General features: G+C 33.9%; 2 protein-coding genes across 11 annotated transcripts in view; both read right to left on the bottom strand.

Moving 5' to 3' along the window:
• LOC108914057 (inter-alpha-trypsin inhibitor heavy chain H3-like) overlaps positions 1–21593 on the bottom strand; it is a 29811-nt gene extending 8218 nt beyond the window's left edge. For 3 of the 7 annotated variants that reach the window (XM_018719752.1, XM_018719753.1, XM_018719758.1), the window contains exons 1-12: positions 19984–20067; positions 18447–19309; positions 17772–17898; positions 16669–16706; positions 16366–16608; positions 16105–16308; positions 15775–16044; positions 15436–15726; positions 11615–11863; positions 11244–11535; positions 7036–7305; positions 6902–6961 (exon numbers count right to left, since the gene is read on the bottom strand). In XM_018719752.1, the coding sequence (XP_018575268.1) occupies positions 6902–6961; positions 7036–7305; positions 11244–11535; positions 11615–11863; positions 15436–15726; positions 15775–16044; positions 16105–16308; positions 16366–16608; positions 16669–16706; positions 17772–17898; positions 18447–19309; positions 19984–20029 (2953 nt within the window). In that variant the 5' untranslated portion in view covers positions 20030–20067. Of the gene's footprint in view, positions 1–6901; positions 6962–7035; positions 7306–11243; positions 11536–11614; positions 11864–15435; positions 15727–15774; positions 16045–16104; positions 16309–16365; positions 16609–16668; positions 16707–17771; positions 17899–18083; positions 18145–18446; positions 19310–19364; positions 19493–19983; positions 20068–21480 lie in introns of those variants that run through there. The other 4 variants (XM_018719756.1, XM_018719757.1, XM_018719754.1 and 1 more) reach the window with 4 other exon arrangements.
• Positions 21594–23847: 2254 nt separating this feature from the next.
• LOC108914058 (inter-alpha-trypsin inhibitor heavy chain H3-like) overlaps positions 23848–24907 on the bottom strand; it is a 31258-nt gene continuing 30198 nt past the window's right edge. For all 4 annotated transcript variants that reach the window (XM_023455971.1, XM_023455970.1, XM_023455969.1 and 1 more), the window contains exon 19: positions 23848–24904. In XM_023455971.1, coding sequence (XP_023311739.1) covers positions 24765–24904 — 140 coding nt within the window. In that variant the 3' untranslated portion in view covers positions 23848–24764. The remainder of the gene's footprint in view (positions 24905–24907) is intronic.

Raw genomic sequence — 24907 nt, 5'->3', positions numbered from 1 at the left:
GTGTATCTTGATATCATTTTTGAACTGCCCTTTTCAATTTTCTTTTACAAAATTGCATTTGTAAGTCCCCTGTACATTCAAATTTTTTTATATTTGCATAAGTTCTGAATCACCCTGTATATGCTGTGTTCATATTTTTCAATTTATCATAGATTGACCGAATAACTCTACCAACGATCGTAATTCATTCGTTGCTTAAGATGTTCAGACTTAATTAAAACCAATATGGATTACTGAAATAACCCAAAATCTGTTTTAATCTTTTTGACATGTTACTATTTTCCCATTGTGCCTCCGGCACTGGTTAAAAATATAAGAAAAAATTCAAATATTAAAATATGGCATCTCTAGTAATTACTAATTTACCGACCAACATTTTTAGGATTTTAAGCCATTAATATGCACTTACCTACTGGAAGGATATGAGAATTTAATATTATTCATTGTCAGATTGTAGACTTACATAGGTAGCTAAAAAAATCCTTTATGCACAAAATTTTGAAAACTGGCTATTTGGTGATGAACCAGTGCCATTTCAAAACACACGCACACGCACACACACACAGACACACACACACACACGCACACACACACACGCACGCACACACCCACGCACACACACACGCACACACACACGCACACACACACGCACACACACACACACCCAGACACACACACACACACACGCACACACACACGCACACACACACGCGCACACACACGCACACACAGACGCACACGCACCCCCTTTAAGTGTGAATTAGTTTTTTAAGGGTAATAATAATAGTAAGAAAATATTTGTCAGATCGGTTATATGAGAGCTATGAACGTCAATACACTAATGTTGCACGGGGAACAAGACGTGCTTTTATTTAAGGGTATTTGTCAGCAACGGGTTGACAATTACTAAAAAAAGGCTAAAAAAATTAGTTTTCACGACACAATTTGAAAAAATAAAATAAAATATGTGTTTAATATGTGTTAAATATGACTCCTCACTCAAAATTACACCCTGTTCTTTTCATACTTATAGTAGACATAAAAAATGTTAAATCCTGCCGGTAAGTGTGATAGGGGGAGAGTAGGGCAACACAATTTTTAAATGTCCGGAAAAAATAAATGCACAAACAGTTAATTTACTTCACAAATCATAATGCTCTTATCAGGTACACTCATCTAGATAAATTGAATACAAAATTAGTGAGAAATAGAGAGATACTAGTCAATAATTGCATATCTTCTCAGGTATTCAATTTAAAGGTTGCTCTGCTTTACCCTAGGTGGGCGGGATCTTGATTCGTCGGATGTGGGCCCTGTGTTGCTGATATGTAAAAATATTGCCTAAATTGAATGAAATAAATTTATTCAGGTACTTAGGTTTAAAATATTAAGTTATGTTCTGAAAATACAGGGTGATCGAGAATGATTGACCGTGCCGCCTCATACTGATTTTTGATGTGCGGCATACCAGTTTTTGATACCAATACTACAATCATGAGCGCAGGTTGAGGGATTTTAATGGTAAACAAATAATTACGTTCAAACGTCAAATAAATTAGGTTACTGTCAAAATGGAAATTCATAATAAAAATATCAATTATTTAACAAAAATCAAAGTTATTTCACAAATTAAGCAATACTGATGGACCAATAAATGTTATTATTGTTATTATTATTAAAGAGGATGACAGAATCAAATGTAGGTTTAGCCTAACTTTTCCAAAATTCTTATTTCATTTACAATTAGAAAAACTTTTAAATCAAAGTTTGATGTAGCTAATTNCGGTTTTCAACATCTTCCAAGACTTCCTCTGTAAGAATAGACTTTCTGCCTGGAGATTTTCCTCTACAAACACTTCCAGTGTTATGGAAGCGTTCCACTAATCTCTTCACGTGTCTCGAAAAAATTTCATAATCAATTTCATCATTTGGAAATTGTTCTTGAAATTGTAAATGACACGAATTCATCGAATATTTCCAACCATTACCATTGTTTTGTCCACTACGAAAATAGGCCTCCAGAAGAAATTTATCATGTTCTAATGAAAATGCCATGTTAACCTAAATTAAAAAACCGATTAGGTTAGAGAACAACATACGCAATAAATTAATTACTCACGTATAATATCCACCTACTCTAACTGTAGTATTGAAAAATACTGTTTTATAATGTCGCAAAATATATCAGGTAACAACAAAATCTACAAAATAATATTCAAGCCAAAAAATCCGTGCGCCAATGAACAGAACGTCAAATTGTGAAATCGCCACAGAACACCATGAAATTGCACGGAAAAAAAGTAATTTTAGCAAACGGAAATCAGTTTTGATAGCAATTGAGACAGGGTACGTTCAGAATCCGGTCAATCATTCTCGATCTCTCTGTATAAGAATATGCTGAATTTCCAAAGATTTATTTAAAGAATTATTATTGCATTATTCACTTCATTCTTATGTTGTCCATTTTTAGTACAATATTAACTCGAACGAAACATTTGGCAACAGTGCTGTGCTGGCAAGAACACAGATTCTGAGCATCTCTCTAAGACGTACGTTGTTCTCAAATTCCTAATGTGAGCCAGAGACAATCAACAATTAGACACGGTGAACTTATTACTTTAAACTTCTGATGGCTCAGTTTGCGCGGTACAGGGCAGGAGTTGGTGCTGCAATACTAGACATGACAATCCCCTCCTCAGGCAAGCCGTTGACTACGTACCCGACGTGACCGACAAACACAAAAGACCTAGACACCAACTTTTTGACCCTGGGTGACCACCCCAATGACCCCCCCCCCTGCCCGCTAACCTTTTCTGTTTCAGAGACAGCCAGGATCAAGAAACGAAGACAACGACACACACACACACACACATACACACTCCCCATACCCTCCTTACCCCTCCCCTCCCGCGCTAGCCTAAGGGCCACCTTAGCAAAGCGCATCCCAGGCTGCATAGCCGCACTACCCTACCCAACCATACCACACATAAACATGACACTACCCCCGGGGTTTACACAGACGAGCCGGCGAAGCAAGAAGAGCGCCAGAAGAAAGGGCCCTAGCCGGCGGGGCCCAGCCAGGACAAAAGGAGGTCCCACAAAGCGCCTACACCGGCCGCATTTGCGGTCGGGGTAGACGACGGATGGGGCCCACCTACGAAGGCTGTCCAGGCCTACACGAGATGAGGCAGGATAAAGAGGGATAATCCCCCTCGATCCCAAATCATTGAGGCCAATTTCTAGCCATAGAATAATGGCGCGGTGCTGCAATGCTGTGATTCTCATTTCTTAGAGTAGTTTTGAGTAGTGTGATTTTTGTTTTATTACAAGTTTTTTTATTGGATAACTTTTGTAATTCACTGCAATTGTTTTCAATTTATAGCCATTGTGTAGTAGTGTCTGTTGTGAATTGAAGGGACACTTAAATATTATATTCTGTAAACTTGGCCTAAACGACCCTGTTCTGCTAAGCAGACAAATATTTACGACCCCGTTTTTGTCGTTAACTGCAATATAAAAGAGTTTTTTATTTCTACAATATATATGAAAAGATCTATATATTAAATCATTGAAATTACTAGAAAACCAAAATAATTTTACTTAGCCTTAGTGGACATAAAATAACTTGGAAAACTTGATGGAATACAAGAAAAAAATACATTTAGCGGTAGCAAAATGAATGGTATAACATTCTAGTGTGCGTCATCGTATTCTATTACAATTTGTTCTCATTCTTGAGAGAAACATCTCAAATCAAAAGCAAATGAAACGTTATTGTATTCGGGGACATATTGGTGAAAGAAATGTCAAATTATTATGTATGATACTTACTGCCACACTAATTTCATATTGAAAGGCTAAATTCAGAAGTAGCTATATAGCTCTTCGAATTTAACACTATGATACTACATTCAAAAGCTTATATTTTAGCAAAGAGCAACTTTTTAATAGAATGGTCTAAATCGTAAAAACTATTCAATCTAGTTGCTAATTTAGAAAAAGAGTGAAATTTAATAATTATTATACAGGGTGTTTCAGGATTAAGTCGACTAACTTTAAGGAGGTATTCCTCATAAAAAAATAAGAAAAAAATCAAGTATACATTTTTTTCCAGAGATGCTTCATTTTCGAAATATAGGGTTTAAAAATTCGAATTTTTTAAATAACTTCTAAATGAAGAAGGCTATTTAAGCCAAATTTGGCATGACACATCTTCTTATAAGATACCATTTTTCCATAGAAGTAGAAGTCCCGCAAGCAACCAGTGGCAGAGTTATGGAGACTCAGACTCATTAAATTATAAAAAAAATTAATACGGTCCTACTGAAAATAAAAAATGATGCTGTTTTTAGATAGAACAGTCTGTTATTGACAAAAAGTGTATATTCACTTTTTTTCCTAACTCTTATAGTTTCATGGCAAAATTGATTTTTTGTAAGGGTGCTTCTGGATTCTGTCGATAAACTTTAAAATGAACCTCAACAAAAATTTTCGAGTAGGCTGCTGTCAAGCAATGTAAATTTGACGTTTTAAATGTTATTTTGCGAATTGTTGCATAAATTACCCATTAGATAAAGCGTTCAAACTAATAATAAAAATAAGTTTAATAATGCCGTCCATATTTTCGAACAATGAATATGCTGATATGGTCTTTGTATATGGTTTTTGTGAAGGAAAGGAAATATTTTCAACAACATTCAGTCCTCTCAGACAAACTGGGTCTTTCGGTATTCCAACTTATGCTGATGGACATTTTGCCCCACTTCAGGACGAAGTAAGATCGAATACTATTTTAAACCATTTCGATGAAAATCCATCCACGAGTGTCAGAAGATCTAGCTATGAGCTAGGTATTTCGTCAAATTCCATTTGGAGGACTCTTCGGGCTGATGGACGCCATGCGTACCATATCCAGCAAGTACAACATTTATTGCCTCAGGACATACGATATAGGTGCGTGTTTTGTGACTGGAACCAAGCAGAGAATGATGATCAGTTTACACAAAAAGTAATGTGGACAGATGAGGCAACATTTACTCGAAAGGAACAACCATATTTGGTCCTAAGAGAATCCACGGGCGGTAAGGGAACATAGTTTTCAGCATGAATTCCAATATAATGTATGGTTGGGTGTGTTGGACAACACTATAGTTGGTTCCTACTTCCTTCCGCATCGGTTAAATGCTGATATGTTTACCGAGTTCCTTGAAAATGGTTTTCAAGATCTGTTAGAAGATGTTCCACTTAATACTCGAATTAACAATTGGTTTCTACTAGATGCTCATTTTGGTAGAGGTCCTAGGGAGTGGTTAAACATTAATTATCCCAGGAGATGGATTGGTCGTCGAGGACCTGCAGCGTGGTCCGCACCGGACCTGACACCGATGGATTATTTCGTTTAGGGTGCTGTTACAACAAAAAGTCTACGAGGTGCCAGTTGATACCCTAGAACAGGGGTCGGCAAGTAATTTTAGGTGGGGTCCGGATACTTTTAAAAATATTTAACGAGGTCCAGAAAAAAAATTCATATTTCTTACAAATTTTCATTTGGACTCAAATTTAATCTGCTTACTAACCATTAAGAACTCAAAACACTCACACAATTGTAAAGTACTAGAAAAAATTATATGGTTGGCACTCAAACGTAAAAAACATTTTTTAAATAATTTATTTGAGTAATTTATGCTTTCAAAAAATTTTTGGCGGTCCAGTATTTTACCTTCTGCGGTCCGGACCTGGACCACGGTCCGCCAGTTGCCGACCCTTGCCCTAGAAGATCTAAGACAGCGAATAGTCCAAGCATGTCGAGAATTAACTCCAATTCAGTGTCGATCGTCCACTACCTCCATAATTAGAAGATGTCGTGCTTGTCTACAGTTCGGAGGCGCCCATTTTGAACAAAATATTTTTTAAATCATTTCATTTTTTATTCACTTTTCGCTTTGTCTAGGTATAATATTAATTGGTAATTTTTTGGTGGTTTCAATTTACAAATAAATTTTCATGTATTGTTTGCCATCTTATTTTATTTAAAAGTACACAGGAAAATGAAGTGACTACAAACCGCCTGAAAAAATTTAGGAGTATTGCAAGGGTCGTTACGATGTCATATTACGACATAGTCACATTAAATGTTAGGTATTTAAATATTTCTATTGTTTTCATAATTTTTTTTTTCTAAAAAAAAACAGCATCTAAGTAATTTTAATACTATTGGTTAAACCCAAGGGAAGGGGAGACAAAAATGCTTGTTTGACTCACACATACTCGAGACTAAGACCAATTTTAATAGGTACTATATTTTTTTAGGTTTTATGAGGAACGTCTTCCTAAAGTTTATCGACAGAATCCAGAAGCACCCTTCCGAAAAATCAATTTTGCCATGAAACTATAAGAGTTAGGAAAAAAGTGAATGTACACTTTTTGTCAATAACAAACTGTTCTATCTAAAAACAGCATCATTTTTTATTTTCAGTAGGGCCGTATTAATTTTTTTTATAATTTAATGAGTCTGAGTCCCCATAACTCCGCCACTGGTTGCTTGCGGGACTTCTACTTCTATGGAAAAATGTTATCTTATAAGATGTGTCATGCCAAATTTGGCTTAAATAGCCTTCTTCATTTAGAAGTTATTTAAAAAATTCGAATTTTTAAAAAAATCTTTAAGGCCCTATATTTCGAAAATGAAGCGGTGGAAAGTTGTCCCGAACATAAACGAAGATAAGGAGGGCGCATTTCAGAAAAGCCTAAAAATAAGTAACGGTTTTTTGTCCACAGTAAATCCAAGGTACATTTTTACATAATTTCCCTTTCGAAAAATTTAAAGAAATGTTTATGAAAGTTATCTTCAGTCGCACTCTGCTTAATAAATTTCTAATTTTCCTTATCAGTTAAAACTTACCTCTATAATTAGCAGATGTAGGAACTAAACGGTTACTACAACGCCTCTTTTTTGTGGAATCTAAAAATAAGTACGACTTCTGTGAATAATGAACCATCATTTGAATAACTGTTCATCTATTTGTTTTTACTTACTGATATCTTCAAGGGCAGGAGCAGTTTCGTTCGGCTTTACCACCACCAGAGACGTTACGTCGGTCACAAAAGAGTATTTTAGTGCCAGATCAATGGCCTTTTTGCTCAACTCTTCAGGATTTGCCGCCGAATCCCTGTCGTCCAACAACTGTTTCACGGTGAGATAAGCCCAAAGCCTCTCTAGGGAAGTTACGGGTCTTTCCGTAGCCGATCTTATCACTACGGGACCAAGAGGACCCCAGCAGTCGATGGTAGTTGGAAAAATTTGTTCTAAAAAAACAGGAGTGTCTTTTTCTTAAATAACAAAGCTAGCAAAGCAGTGAATTTCAGTATGTACGATGAATTATGTGTATGTTATGTTTAGAATAAAAATTATAAAAACTGTTCAAACACCATGAAGTTTCAGATTTTGTGTTTATTTGACGAATCTATTGAACGGAATATACTGGAATTAGTTAGAATAAATGGGAATAAGCCGGAATAAACAGGATAAGTCGGAATAAACTGGAATAAGTCGGAATACGAGTAAACTGAAATAAATTGAAATATGATCCGAATACTTTGGAATGAGGGGAAATAATAGAAAATATTCCAATAAACCGAAACCAGAGTAGGGGGTGTCTCAAACTCGATAATATGGGCCTACTGTGAGGATACAAAAAATTTAAATATAATTTGGGACACGTGGTGTTAAATGGGACGAGGAAAGCTCCAGTTTCAATTCAAAGTATTATCTTTGGCATTTGATAGAAACGACTAATGACATCATCAATTATATTTTTTCCAGAAACATACCCAAATTTCTTTCCTGTTAAAAAGCTCTCTTTTTTCTAATAAACTTTCATTAGAGAAATTTTTCTGTATTACTTCCCGTTTAAAAGTTATAAGCAATATCGTCCTAAAGAGTCTCAAAAGAAATATCACCTAAAAATCACATTAACGGTGGAAGGATCGAGTAGTCGTTGGAAAATAATTGAATGTTCGTTATTTAAAGTGCATAAATGTCACAAAATACTTGTCATTACTCAATACGAACGTCAAACGTATAACTTTTGTGCTTAGAAAATGTTTTCTCATTCAGAAAAAGTTGATATGTTGCTAATTTACGGCGAGTCACAAAAAAATTCAAGAAGAGCTGTAGAGTTACATCGAGAAAGGTATCCAGAGCGCCTCATTCCTGATCATAGAGCCTTTACAAGATTGGAGGCGACCTTGCGACGAAATGAAGATGCATTTTCTGTTTGGCAAAATTCAAATAATTGACCGAAGGGTAAGAAACAATGTTAATACAGCTAGACTATTACAGTATTTTGAACAAAATTCATGAAATTCTATACAGCAGGCTAGCCAGGAATTAAATTTGGGTATTATGATTATAAAATTCACAATTTGGAGTATTTGCCTGAGCGTAACGTTGAAAACAGACTTAATTTTATAGCTAAAATTGTAGTAAATGTAGAAACTGTTAATCAGAACGTTTTTCGGCATGTTCTTCGGACGGATGAAATTCGGTTTGTCAGTAATGGTTTGCCAAACAGGCGCAACGAACGCTACTGGTCCATTGAAAATCATCACATTGTAAATTCAGTCCAAAATCAAGGCCAGTTTGAAGTAAATGTATGATGCGACGTCATCAGTAGACATTTAATTGGGCCTTATTTTTATGAACATACATTGAACAGCGTTAGTTACCTAAATTTCCTAGAAGAAGAACTTCCTGTACTTCTGAAGAATGTGTCTTTGCAGCTAAGGAGAAACCTATGGTTTAAGCATACGGGGCTCCAACCCACAAGGCCAGGATTGTGCAGCAATATTTAGATAACACTTTCCCAGAAAAATGGATTGGGCTTAATGGAACTATTGAGTGGCCCGGAAAGTTACCAGATCTAACACCCCTAGATTTTTTTATAGAGGATTTTAAGAAATAAGGTCTACAAAACACCTTCGCGAGATATTAATCATTTGAAAGATAAAAATCACAAAGCGGTAATGAGTTAAACGGCGAAATGTTAATAAACGCAGCCCACAAAGAAGTCAGGCGAAGATTGGATATGCGTCTTGAAATGAGAGGAGGTCATATAGAGAATAGATTGTAATATGTATGTAGTATAAAAACGTTTGCCTCAATTTTTAAGTTCAGTTATTGTTATTGTTAACTGTAGAGATGGGAAAATTCCCAATCTATGAAAATTCCTGGAGTTTCCATTGAAAATTCTAGAAATTTTCCGAATTTTTTTTTTTGGATTTGGTATTGCGTCCTACATACCATCAGCTTTCCAAAAAGACCAAATACTTATACATTTTTGTTTAAGTTGGTATAAATATTTGAAAAATATAAATTATTAATCATCGGTTAATAAAAATTAGATGCTGCGGGTTGCAGTGCGCAAAAACTATACAGTAGACAAAACTCTATTTATCTTTATTTTTTAACAAATAAATAGTAAATACATTAAATAATTATGCTAGTTTTAAAATGTAATTATACTTTGGTTCAACTATCAAAATTTATTTTAAAGGACCCCGCACAAATCTTATGGAAATTGAATTTTGGTCAAATTATTTGAAATTTTCAGAATAGTTTCTTGAAGTCATGCTGAGAAAAAGTCTTCATGGGCACAAAGTGCCAAGATATGAGCGATGGGAAGTTGAAAAACGCGTTTTTCATATCTCAGGCTCTTATAATCGGTTTTACGGCATCTAAACATTTTCACTGCAAAAAAAAACGTATAACTCAAATCATACTAACGCATTTTCTACAAAAAAAAACTATTTTTGAAGTCATTCCATACCTAAGAACGTTGAAATCTGACAAAAATAGGCTTTTAAAAACGTTTCGTTATTTTTTTTTTCTGATTAATATTCAGTATTATAGTTATAAGAGTTATAATACTTAATATTCAGTCTAATAGAATATTATTATATTGTAAAAAACCAAGTCCCATTCTCAGCTGAACCCAAGATGAACGACGTGGACGTGATGTGAGACTCATCTCATTGGGGTGCTTGTTTATCGTGAGTCCCCTTGCCTCTCACTAGTAGATATTTTTTTAGGTTTGACAGTAGAGATAAGGACCCCACGGTTCGTCACTCCCGAAGTATTTTATGACTCCAAACCTTCTCTACTGTCTTTTATATCTACAGCTCAAAAAATTAAAGCCCAACTTCAACTTCCCATCGCTTATATCTCGGCTCCGGAGCATCTTGGCACTTTGTGCCCATGAAGACTTTTTCTCAGCATGACTTCAAGAAACTATTCTGAAAATTTCAAATAATTTGACCGAAATTCAATTTCCATAAGATTCGTGCGGGGTCCTTTGAAAAGGGAGAAACAATTTATGTCTTGTATTGCTCTCTATATGTAGATTGTAGACTTAACAAAGACTAAAATAAGTAAGTGTAAGTATTTTCTGACTAATTTGGATAATATGGTCTTCTGGTATTCTGAATTAACCGAAAATCCGAAATTAACTAACGATTTTTTGAGGTTGTATTCACAGAAGTTAGAAGTAAAATTGGTTCCAAGTTTACAAATTGTTAGAAATATTCCCGGAAAATTTCTAATGGAAATTTTTCTAGAAACTTTCCAGGGAAAATTTCTCAGGCTTCGATTATTTCTTCCCGGAAAATTTCCGTTTTGGAAACTTTCCGGGACGGAAAATTTCCCATTGTCCATCTATAGTTAACTGTATTAAAGAATTATCGAGTTTAATCCATTTATTTATTCTTAATAACAATTATGCACTATAAACAACGAACATTCAATTATTTTCCAGACTACTTGACCCTTCCACTGCTAATGTGATTTTTAGGTGGTATTTTTTTTGACTCTTTAGGACGATATTCCTTATAACTTTTAAACGGAAAGTAATACAGAAAAATTTATCTAATAAAAGTTTAGTAAAAAAAAGTTTTTTAACAGGAAAAAAAATTTGGGTGTTTCTTGATAAAATATAATTGATGTCATTAGTCGTTTCTGTCAAATTCCAAAGATAATACTTTCGAATGAAAATGGAGCTTACCTCATCCCATTTAACACCATGTGTCCCAAATTTTATTTAATTTTTTTGTATCCTCACAGTAGCCCCATACCATTGAGTATGAGACACCCTGTACATTTTGAGGGCTACCGGATTACTCCTCGTAAATATTCCGCATAAACGCAGTTAGTACAATTTTTGTTTTTTTTTTGCAAGTTTTGTACTTACCTGACCATCTTCCAGCAACAACCAACTCGGAACCCCTAAAGTAAATGGGGAACCAAGTCCTCGTGACTTCCGCCACTTCCGCGTCATACTTGAACTTGATGTCGTGCAAGAGTGGGGAAGATATCTGCTTATAGAACTCCTGCAGCTGCAAAGAGGCGTCGGCGGCTTCGTATATGTGCCTCGAAAAACCTAAGTTTTTTAAAGACAGCTTCCTCAGAAAGTCTTTACTTGCGCAATTTCCAAAAGAGAGAGAAAATATAGGCACCTTGTCTTTCGTGTTCAGGCGTGTCACCTAAAGATTTGACAAGTGACATGCGACGTTTTCAACGGATTAAGATTGCTACTAGTAGACATAAGACAAAGTAACTTACTAATTCCACAATTTGGTCTGTTGACTGGATACCGACGTTAGGTTCCCCGTCGGTTAGAAATACTATGATGGGTTGAAGTTCCTGATCCCTGTCTATATTTTTCTGTTGTCCAGTTTTCACAAAATACAAAGCCGTTTCTAAGCCACCTATCATGAAGGTGCCTCCGTCGGCGCTAATATTTTGAATGACCTCCTTTGCTTTCTTTATGATGTCATCACTGACAACGTGTGGATCTGCCAATATATATTTCTAGAATTGGAATTAAATCCTCATAAGTAGCGTTTGTCACTTCAATAGGTAAATACAGCAGCACAGGGAAGTGGTTTGTGCGGCTTGCATCTTAGACCAAGGCTCTTGTTTCGTTTAAGTGCATGTTTGGTGTCTTTTAGGCATTCATACGCTTATTTAAAAAATGTACAAGTACCTTCACATGAAGTCGTTATATTATTAATTAAATTATGTTTTTGAATAATCTCTTTGTGTTATGATGTCGACTTATCAATTTTAAAACGAGAGAGTAAGGTATCATATGATTTTTTTAAAAGCCATAAATTAATCCTTATTAAAAGATATGAGGAAAAACATCTCATTTGCAGGGGAAGTCGGCAGACACACCTACTATTTAACAGAAAACATTGAAGATATTCGACAATAGTGCAAAGCCCTAAGAAACCTATTTCGCAGTTATCTACTCAAACAGGTACTGAGATAAACTTAATATAGTTTGAATTATGCAAATTTTTTAACCTACAGCTAAACGTCCTCCTGATCACAACCAACAAGTACAATATTGTTACTGGTTTCATGAATATTTAAATGACGATAATCTATTATAGTCTAGGAGCCAGATAGGGTTCCGTGGACAATCAGAGTGCCACGGCTGCAAACAACTTATTTCGAATTATTTTGACCTCTTGAATCCAAAAAACTTGGTCGCAAAGCCTGAAAGTGGTCAGTTTAATTGTTATTAACAAATTAAATGTTTAAATGGCTGTAAAAAGTTTATTTTTATAGCTAGTACAATTTTTTATGCGTTAATAGTTACGTTTTCTCACAACAAACAGATATTTTTTTGAAAATTAAAAAAAGATTAACTTTAACCAAAGTTATTGCAAATTTAGTGCAAATATCTTAAATTTTTCGTCTCCGCGCGCACCAATTGTACCATATCTCTGGTTCTATTGAACGGATTGAGACGCACGACATCTCATTTTAAAGCTTGAACTTTATTTTACATGATAGGTAAGTTCCATTCATTATTTTATTTATTTAAAAATTAATGGCAGCTTAGAAAGTTGTGAAATTTCAACGTTTTTTATTATTCAACTTCGATGAAAAGCCAAAAAAGTTACCGGATACTGTTCTTTGCATCCTAACAATTATTTCTTGCCTTACAGTTATGTGTTTCTTTATCAAAACCCATGAAGAAGATACGCGTACATAGTGTACGCGCGCTCGATCAAAAGCGCAGGGTTCAAATGCACTAAATACTTATATGTTTTTGATGTTAATCTATTTATTAAACAAGAATTACAAATATCATTCGGCTTTGCAAGGAGATCCTACAAACTATTTGATCAATTTTGGAAATTTTGGAAAAGGTAAAATGTAGTTCATTGTAAATTTCATTGTCAAAGCATTAATAAAATTAATCATATAACCGGTAGTTTAAATATTTAAAAATGTGATGTTTCATTTTATAGTCTTACAGTCTTATCGCCATTCAAAATCCGCTTTAAAAGAGCGCCACTTATAAGTGCGTCAATACAACTGCACATTTGCACACATGTTCAGCTGGATAGATGATGGGGATATGTTTGTACTAAAAAAATACAAATATTGCTTCCTCCACCAGATGAACTCATCACTAATTGCACATGCAAAATATGCTCTAGAAGATCATGTGTTTGTGTGGTTGCAGAAATTAAACGTTGCTCATTTTGCTATTGCCAAAGGCAAAGCACCTGCAAAAATGTCTATAATGAGCCCATTATTAAAAAAGCTTTAAACAATTGTTGTTATTACTTATGTAAATTTTATAAATAAAAGTAATTAAATCAATTGTTAATGCTTTTTTATTATTTAGTCTTTGTGATTTCTTAATAATAAAAGTTTATAACACGTCACCCTCTTGCACTCTGAGCTTTCGAGCGAGCGCGCGTCTCTTCACGGGTTTTGATAAAGGAAAACTAATAACCTAAAAGGCATGAAATGATTGTTAGGATGCGAGGAACAATATCCGGTAAAGCTTGTTTCGGACAATGCGATTTAGTTGCAGCGACAAAATTTCGGGGATTTTGTTGCGGGGTTCAAATTGCATGCTTATTATCACACAATGGGACAGAATTGCTGCAAATTGTTTAGTTTGCATTAGTGTTACTAACTGTGCATTGTTTAACATGTAAAATTTCTTGTATGTATCTTGTAAACAATTATTTTTTATTCAAGCAAAACATTGTAATGGATGAAAATTTAAAAGTAAATTGCTGTATAGCTTTAATAGTTGTTTTAACGGTGTTACTAACAACAACTATGATCAACAGCCAACCTAGATTAGTAATAAACAAATCTTCATAAAATTAACTAGAATCCCTGCAATTTTGTTGCACGGAATAGAGCATGTTCTAATTCATGCTATTCAATTGCCGGGACAGAATTGCATAGTTTGATAAGAAATATTTCATGGATTCTATCAAGGCAACCAAATCCCTGCAACAAAATTGCATTGTCTGATACAGGCTTTACTGTGCTTAATTTTTTAGTTTTTCCACAAACTAGTTTTACAATGAACCGAGAAAAGAATGCATTTACTATTTCCGAACCTATCGATATGGTGTTTAGTGTATGGTGCAACCGGAGAAAATGGGCTCGCGGCGACTAGGTTACACCGGGAATGATGGCCACAACGTCACCTCCCATGTGCAAATACAATCCTACAGTACATTCAGCAGCTGCGAGATACGGGAAGTGTTATTCCTCGAGGAGAAGGACCTGGTCAACAAGAGAACCTTAATGTTGAAGATGCAGTTGGAAAATCTTGACGAAAACCCCACAATTAGTACTCGACTACTCGCACAGCAAGTAGGAACCTCATCTCGTACCGTATATCGCATCTTAAGGTGCCAGCAGTTGCACCTCTATCATCTGCAACCAGTTCAACAGATTTTACCCCCGGATTGTGTTCAACGAATGCGTTTTTGCAGATGGTTTTTACGGCAATGTGACAATCAAGTAGACTTTCCTGCTTATGTTTGTGGAATACCTGGAATTTGGGCAAATATTCGCCAAAATTTGGTGCGTCGGTACCATGCCTGTATCCGCGCTAATGGGGATCAATTTCAACATTTTCTCTCGAAATGGTAAGTTTTATTTCAGTAACAACGATGCAATTAAGACAGTAATTACTATTAATTATAATAATAAGAAAACATCAGTTTTTTTTTAAATATCTATTTTTCTTGGTTTGTACTTTTGCATTGAAAAATTCCCCAAAAATTGAGAAGTACCAATCTTTCTATCGTTCAATGACGATTTGTTTACGTGCCTAGTCTATAGCACGTAACTCATCGTACAGCACACGGACTGGACCGTTCCAGAGAAAATATTTTGATCCATAATTGAACATTAATTTATGAAAAAAAAAGCCCAAAAATACAACTTTTTCGTATAAGACTTTTCTATTGCAAATATTGTTAGGAAGCTGTAATTTAATTTTTATAGATTATACACGCCTCATGCTGTACATTGACAAATTCCGAACGCTTTTTTGACTCTAAGCGAAGAAGTGAATTAATCAAAACCAAGATTAAGAGGGTACTTACTTGTAAAGAGGCGAAAGGCTCATTGAAGTCTTTCATTTTATTCACAGGTACAACGGCCGATTTTTTTAAGTCAACATCCCATACGATAATGTCGTTGTTAAACTCGATAATACTCAGCATGTCTTCTTTATGTAAATCACTCAAAATATTCATCATAGCATCTTTCAGCTGTTCGATTTTCCTTCCCTGCATACTTCCGCTGGTGTCCAACACGAAAATGACATGCTTCGGTAATGGGTCTAGGTCATTCGGTGCAAAGAAGTGAACGAAATAGCCATCTTGAAGCAGTACCTAAAGGGAAACAGTAAATTTTTTTTAACATGTAAATTTCGATCATACTTCTCCATTAACGGGTTCTCTTTCTATGTCGTACTGCACGACGAACTGACCCGACAAACCGTCGCTGATTTTATTGCCCAGATAATGAGTAAATTTCGCTTGTTTTGCGGCATTAGGCTGGAACTTGATAGATGCGGTTTTTGGATTTATTATTTTAACGTCCGACAAAGGCTCGAGGTTTTGAACGTATTCTGACGTATTAATGTCGTTCCCTGATCTCAAAGGTGGCGTTTTTACAAATTTAAGAGGTCGACTTTCGTTAATGCGGACCTAAGAAGTTCAAGTATAATTATGCAAACTTAAAAGACAACTTGAATCTTATTCTGTTACCTCAATATTTAAATCTTCAACAATTTGTCCCGGACAAATGTTCAGCACCAGTTCGTATTGGTCGTGAAGTCGTTGGAGCATTTCTTCGTAGGTTAGAGAGAAAACTGCCACTGAATCCGGTTCTAGATTTACAGACACCGTAAATTCTTTGGAGTCTCTCGTTTTCGCTTCGACGAGCCCCGCACTTTGTCCATGGGATACTGCCTATAATAAACTTTTTATCATATCAAAGTATAAATACAAAATCAAGCGGATACGTACATCGTTATAAATATTCTTTGCCTCCTGTTTTTCTTTTATGTATGATTTGTAACTCTTACCCTCGATTTCCATTACAAATTCCGTAATGAAAGCCATATCGTTGAGAACGACTTTAAAATTCGCGTCTGCCGCTTTCTTGTTGGTATTTTCCACCCTCCACACCATCTTGGTCTTGGCAAAACGGTTGGTAATTTCCGAAGATATATTTGCTTCGTAGATTCGTAACCCATCTTTGGGAGGTGTCTAAAATTTAATATCTATTTATTAAATAACTGTATAATTTGTCGATACAATCCTTTTTACCTTTTTTTCGCGAGCTTTGATCAAAGTTGATACCATTCCTGAGAATAAATTTTACGAGTTTAAACATTATTTAAAGTTTAGATAAGTTTTTAACAGTGAAAACTGGTGAAAATTAAAATGGTCATACTTTCTTAATAAAGCGTGAAGCACATACAGGCTGTAAATAACCCTTACGAAAGTTGTTGGGGTCGGAGAACATTAGATGGTGACTTTCAATTTGACCTTGCCCTTCTAGGTCATTTGAAAGTCAAAACTAATTTTTTAAATAGGAAGCTCTATTTTTGACTCCGGATTCGGAGAGCCTGAAATTAAATTTAAAAAATTACATTTGACGTTGAAGGTCAAAGTCAAATTGAAGGTCACCATCCGATGCCCCCCCCCCCTCCGAACCCTACAACTTTTGTAAGGGTTATTTCTTGTCCGATTGGTGGCTTCCTTGATGAGATATTCAAGTGCATAATTTAAAATATTTTGTCCTTGAAATAACCATTTGAAGGTCATTCCAAAAAGCCTTATGTACCAATCTAAATGTAAAATTGTGCCCTCGTTCCCAATCCGGGGTCAAAAATAGAGGTTCCTATTTAAAAAAATAGATTCGACATTCAAATTACCTTGAAAGTTAAGGTGAAAGTCAAATTGAAGGTCACCATCCAATGCCCCCCTCCAAAATTCTGTATACATTATTTTTCTTTAGGGGATGATTTCTAGTTTCACATGGTGAATGTTTAAGAAATTTCAAACAAAATTTTTGGAATAAAAAATTTAATTAAATTTTTAAATAATTGGGCGTTTTTTATTTCTCACAATAGTAAATTTTTGTCTTACTTACCTACTTAATTTTTTATTTTTTACTTTCAATTTTTCAAACTTCATAATGCTGTAACATTAAAAATAAAAAAATACTTGTTTGTAACTGTCAGTAGATAATGAAAAATATATATTGTGAATACATATTTGAGTTATATTTTTATTCATTTGCTTCAAAACATTCTCATCTTTTTGGTCGTAAAAAACCGTCTTCAAAAAAGTGGTGAGGGTGCCATCCTTAATTATCAAAATATGACCACTTTAATTTTCACCGTAAGTTACGGGACTTTATTTACCTGCAGCAGCTTGCGATCCTTCTTCATTTATCTCTAAATAAGCTTTCTGCTGGATTTCATCACAATTGAGTTCCTCGCCATCAATCACACCACAGAAATTGGCATTGAACATATCTTCCAATCCCATCTTAAAATATTTTGAGATTATATAAAACCGTATAATAATAATTTATATTGCTTATAGTTTTAATAAATAGGCTAGATTGGTCGACACACGTATGTGTTTATTTACAGGCTTTCAGTTAAAATAAAATTATTTTATAGAAAATCTACTAATCCTAGTGTTAAATATTCAAAAACAACACCATTCACCTGTGAACACTTTCTACTTTGTCTACGATGGGCATCTGTAGCTTTCCTGATTGCTGCACTATTAAAAGTTGGAAAATGGGTACAGGAGTGTCAAGTTCATATATCAAAAGAGAAAACCTCCGAATTTTTTCGAATTCGATTTCTGAGTCATTTTTTGTATCTCCGTGTTTACTATTGTAAGAGGTCTTCACTTTCCAAACGAGTGTTTCTAATTCAAATTGTTTTTTTTTTTATGAACATGCACCTTTTTATAAGTAGATCTTGAATGTCGGGTTTCAAATTTAAAAAAAAATCGATATTTCAGTTATACTTGAACTCAAAAAACCAAAGTACCATCGAGTAGGACAATAGAATTTCTTTTACCTTTTTTAAGTATTGCGTCAGTTCTAATGTATCGTCCAGTTTAAACTTTGGAAGGGACACATCAACCTGCTGTTTAGTAATATTCTTTGTGAAATCCAGTTTACCGTAAAAATAAGTCAAAACTTGTTGTATACATTCATTAACATTTGTCCCCTTCTTTGGCAAAACAACCAAGAGGCTTACGTTATTCTCAACGAAAGGCAATTTCAAAACTTTGGCTCCGAGAGGTAAATGATTCTCGAAATAAAATTCACCTTTTCTTCTCATCATTTGAACTGGCACCGTATCTTGCTCGTTCAAATAAAAAGTTGCGGGCACAGTTTCCTCTGGGGAAAACGGTTCCGACCAGTTGCTTTTAAAGTGTGTGGCATTTAAAAACGTAAAATTCACATCATCCCTTAAACCACTAACCGGTGTAAATTTATGAACGGTTTTATCACAGACCCAAGCGTTTACGGTTGCAGTAGCCTCTTCGGGTTTAGTAAAATCCAAGAAGTTTACTTCACTACCAAGATTTTCCCTGAGACGGCTTCTGAAAGCTTCCGGAATTTGGCTCGGCTTCAAGAAAGTGGCATTAGCGATCAGATCATTAATATTACTAAAAGCATCAAAGAGGTATTTGTAAAGTGTACTTGCAACATTAACATCAAACCCCAAGGCTCTATTGAAAATTTCTTTATTGTAAAACCATGGATCTTGAGAGAGGAGAGTCACAAATGCGTGTACGCTGACAGGTGAAAATATATCATTATCATCTTGTTCTCTCAGTTCTTTGTGAAGACGTTTCGAAAATTTTTCTAGTTCGAATGCCAGAAAGTCAAAATTAGCCATCACTTTTTTTTTTGCCGTGATGTCAATTTTACCTAAAACAAAAAAAAAACAAATATACAAAATTAAACAATCTATATTTGAAATTACAATTTCAATAATTGTTGTAATTATTACAACATAAATTAGATGTATGTGTAAGTGAAAAGCACAAACCACTAACTGCTTAATGGCAATAAGTAGTAACAAATATTTAATAGAAGATTGAGAAATCGGAAATAACAAGTCGCAATTCAAACGTAAACTTCGGTATTATTAACATCGAAATTTCAAAATATATCTCTTTGTCTTTCCATGCGTCGCAATTAGAAAAGGACAAACAATATCCAGAGCATCTAACTTGTCTTAACTATTTGGTACATTCTTCTCAGAATTTTGTTGGTTACGTTTTTGTTTTTGTTCTAAAAATAAAAATGTTTTCTAATAAAAAGTTCTGTGATAAAATTCGTAGACTTTTCCGAAACTGTAATCGTTGAGGTTTTGTATCAAAAATTAAGTTTAAAAGACGTACCTACATACTAAACAACGATTTGATTATGAACATAGAAACAGGATTAGTATATTAGTATATAATATCCTTTTTCTATGATTATGAATAAGAAACTTAAACTTATATTATAATACATGGTGATTCCTCCTAACTTCAGTCATATTTTTATCGTGTTAAATTGGTTAAAATATGTAAATATTTTTTCAAATATTCAAATACCATTTTTCAAAGACAAAATACAAAACCGTATTAATTTCGAAGACATTTACTCCAGTTCCCCTGATTGTATAATGTACAAGCGTTGAGCTAGAAATTATTATTTCTGTCAACAGTATTGGTAGGTACAATGTACATTGTACCCTTATTTAATACAATTTTTGTACGCACAGTTGACCTTGACATTCACAATATCCAATAACAACATAAACTCCTCCTAGGCGCCAGCCCGGCCGTTTACAATACATTTTTCTTTGTTTCTCGAACTTTCCATGGGTTTCTAAGAACAATATATATAGAACTATCTCTAAGCTTCTAAGAACATGATAAAAAGAAACAGAACATATTCTAGAAACATCATGAAACAAAAAGTAAACAAATGTATAAGCAAAGCACACTAAGCCGAATTTCGCTCAATATATGTATTATTCTACAAGATGTTACAAATTAGTAGGTCAACCCGTTAACCACATAATATTCTTTGGACTAAAATAATGGGACGTTTCTTATGCCACTTTTCAATTGGGAGCCCTATTTTCAAAATACAGGGTGTTAAAATTAAAAATACATGATTTTTATTGAAAACTCCGGTAATTGTAGAGATAGGTATTTATTTGAAATGTAGCACATATTTTGATCTTAACACTTGACACATCTTGACTATTACTTACTCTGTGTCTTGACTATGGACCTTCCTATTTTTTTTTTTGAATACGCCGAGCATGTTTTCCGAATATTTTTTTTTAGATAAAGCGTTTTATTCTATACTTTTCACTCTTGTAAGATTTTGATTTGGGTCTCGGTTTACGAGATATTTGTAACTTTTCTGGATACGCGACATCAATTTATAGTCGACGTTAGATTTTAATTTTTGGATTTTATGAAAAATTTCTTTTATATGGTACCAAATACTAACTAAACAACAGTTGAACAAACGAATTGGACGAGGTAAAGAGCACTATAGGTTGAAACCACATATTTTGATTTGATGCTTGCTGTAAAAAAATATTGTTTTCATTTTATTCAGTATAGAACCCCAAAAAAGTCTAACGTCGACTAAATCGATGTCGCGTATCCAAAAAAATTATGATATCTAGTAAATGAGGCCCCAAATAAAAATTTTACAAGGGTGAAATTTTGTTTCAAATGATAGGTAAACGGTAAAATCAACTCTAGTTGTATTATTAAATAGCGGCGTCCAAGTAAATTATCGACGTTATTTTACCAATACCTGTATAATATGTGCGCCTTGAATAGCTTATAGACTTACCCGTGACAAAAACAATACATGTTTTCTATTGCTACAGATGTTCTTAATCTCTCATTCGCCATGGTTTTTTGTTTATTCAATAATCGTTGATCTCTGCTCTTACAAAGCACAGTATGTCGAATTATTTAGACACCTCTACTCCACATTAGAATTACTTGCTTTGGTTAAGTTTGGTATTAATTTTAGCTTAAAATTTTGACGACTATTTTTAAATGAACCTACATACATACCCGTTTATCTTTTCATTCAGCACCCTTTTAATGAAATAATTTGTACTATTTGTTTGTCTATAAAAAAAGCCTTTGAAAGTTGTAGTAACCCTAATATATTGTAGTAAGGGTTATCTCTGGTAGTAACCTATAAATAAATTGTAGTAACCGTAGTATTATATATATGTAGTAACCTGTTTTGCATTGTTCATGGAAGAAGAAGAGGAGGATTTAGAATCAGTCAGGAGAACACCTGACTTATTCTAAATCAGTCAGGTGTCAGGTGTTTTGGTGAGAGCAGAGCAGATACACAGAAGATAAAACAATTTATCTTCTGTGGCAGAGACATATAGGATCAGAGTCAGAGATCAGACTGATCAGAGACAACCATAAGATATAGATGTGACGTTAAGTCATAGATGCTGCAAGAATTGCTGCTTTTTGTGTATTTTTAATATTCATTTTGCATTATTGCACATATATCGGTATGGGACTGCTTTACCAACAGTTTTGCTGGCTTAAGATAATTAAAACTAGTACGAGAAACTGGGTTATACAAGAAAGTAAACATTGTCTAAAATCAGACAGAATAATCAAAATAATAAAGGTATCTTTTTTAAATAAACTTTTTTCAAAAATGAGTAGGGTAATGGATGGATGTATTCTTATACTTGCCAGGATTTTTTTAGTAGGTACCTACTGAATTAATTCTAGAATTCTTTGTTATTAAAAATACGTTTATGTGAAATATAATAGTCTGTAGTTTATAATATGTAATCTGTATGTAATCTGTAATGTGTAGTCTATAATATATATAATAGATAATATAATAGTCTACTCTATAATAGTCTGTAATAGTCTCCTTGGTGAAGTATGCAACATATTTTACTGGATCAGGCGTTAAATTGGGCATTAAAACATGGTCTATTTCATTATTTTTCCTATCTCTATTTAATACAATTGTCTTTCAATTTGTAATTTACATTGAAAGAAACTTCAGTGTAATAAAATCTTTTCACAAATACCTTATTATTGTTGCATCAGAGAAAAATGTTTAATCAATTTATAAATTTTTAATATTTTATATAGTATGAATTCCTAAGAAACACTAAAAGAATTCAAGACTTGGTCCATTAAGCAATTGCCATAACCTCTGTTTCCACGCTGCTTTATTTAGACACAACGACACAACTTTACATTAAACTAAAGCACATTACATAATTACCAAAAAAAAAATTAAAATAGCATTTTCAGCCTTTAAATCATCAATTATTGAGAACGTCCTTAAATTTTAAATTAGTGACATTAAAATTTAGAAATAGAATCAGTTTCATGTATTTTTCTGAAATATTTGGATCTATCTTGTCAGTTTTTTAACTTTTGACATAAATATACCCAGTCATCTATTTTTTATCGCGACCCAATCTACTGGCAATTTATCTACAGATTTAAACCACCTGGGCTTCTTTTGCTAATAACTAACGCCTTTTCCTTATCTTCCATGTTTGAACACAACAGTATCGGGACTTTAATTTGAATATTTTCTTCCTGCATTTCATTAAAGTAAATATTTTCGTACAATGTGCAGGAAAATAAAGGGCCTTTTTCAGCGGCATTAAAATATTTTTTGAAGAATAGCCTTGCATTACTGACTATGTTCCTGTCATCATTTTGAAAGTTTACTTGAACAAATTCACCTCACACCTTTGAAGTCAGCAGCAAACTTTGAGCTTTTTCCAATGCCTTTTCTTGGGCTTTTTTCTGAAAGGTATTCTTAAATCAAAAGGTAACAAAGTAACGATAGAGAACTAGAGGAAGAATAATTGAGGTTTGCAGATAAATTACTCCTCGAACCTATAAGAACTGTTACGAAAAATACTCAAAACCAACGTAACGAATGCTAGACTAAAATGGAGAGGTTTAAGTATTTAAAAAATTAGATTTTATAATTTAAATTTTTGTGTACGTTTTCATGGCATATATCACTATGTGTAGTTTTGTTGAGAAGATATAATCAAAATCATCAATTAAAATTAAATTTCGTTAAGAATATTTCATTTGCTTATCTAATTTAATTATGATTCCATATTCCATATACTATTGTGTTTAGGACAAACAAAATGACAAGATTCATTATTAATTTTAAGCAATTAGCGATAGTCTTCCATGAAATTTGGTACAAACCCGATTCAAGAGGTGCAGAATCCATCGAATTGATAATGAAGAAAAGAAAATCAATTTCAAATATCATTGATTTCCCTCTGAAATTGGTCAGGCTGTATTAAACAATAAACATTGTTGATGTTCGAAAAAATAAACTTATTAAAGCATGTTTAATAAAATATATAAAGTTTTACATAGATCAACATAAAAAAATAATAAAATATAAAATATTGTATAAAATATATTTATTTATAACTAACTAGTAAAAAAAGTATCTTCCTTACATCTAAAGGTGCGTTTTATTGGATCGAGTCCAGAACTGATTTTGCAGAATGGTCGTCTTAATGACCTGTTATTCTGGTTGTGTGACATGGAACGGAATGACTGGAATTATTTGAGAAGAGTGAGGGGAGCAATGTAAGGTTGTTTTGTCAATCAGTGAGTTACATTGCCATCTAAAGGTTCATATACAAACATTTATGCAGCTTTAATAATTCTGTATCAAAGTACCTAAATCAATAAAAAAATATTCGTTGTTATGAATGATATATGTAAAGGATAAAACAACCTATCTACTATTTAACAATTAATGAACCAATGACAACTCCATTACTGCGTACGGTAACATAAACAATAACAAAGACTGTTTACTGTTTATTTTGTTGACGGTTGACAGATGTAGCTGTCAACTGACGACACTAATGTCAATTTGCAATCGAATCGTTTTATCGATAAATGTCATTCTATCAAATCAGATTAGTCTGGAACTTATTCAACAAAACACACCGTACATAAGTGATAAATTCTTTCCAATGCTGCAAAATATAAGCCATTTTCTAATCAGCTGACCAGCAACCCCAGCAAGTCGATAATCTGTTCGAATGAGAATTAAACACGAAACCGTAACACTTGCCCTGGTGGGCTTTGGTTTACATATGAAATCAGTAACTGACTCATATAATGTCATACCAACACAGTGTAATGATAGATGTTAAGAAAACTCAAGAACGTTATGTGAGTTTTCATTGTTACTATTGTCGAGAAACGATGTTTGAAATTTCTAAATTGCTTTAACAATCGAGAGACAGGTCTTACTGAAGTATTTCCCATTAGAAAGAGTTTATAGCGCAAGCTGGTCGCAATTAATAACTGGGCTTGAAAATACAGCCCTGGAAAAGTATCAAAACAGCATCGTCTCTCTCTATTTGCAAGAAGATCAAGAAGGGGTGGTCGGCTGTAAACTCCTCGACAGGTTTCTTTCCAGGATCAGATGACTCCATATCTA

The sequence above is a fragment of the Anoplophora glabripennis genome, unplaced genomic scaffold (assembly GCF_000390285.2).
Source record: "Anoplophora glabripennis isolate ALB-LARVAE unplaced genomic scaffold, Agla_2.0 scaffold1018, whole genome shotgun sequence".
NCBI lineage: Eukaryota > Metazoa > Arthropoda > Insecta > Coleoptera > Cerambycidae > Anoplophora > Anoplophora glabripennis.
The sequence above is the reverse complement of the archived record's forward strand: the minus strand, read 5'-3'. Positions and strand labels throughout refer to the sequence as shown.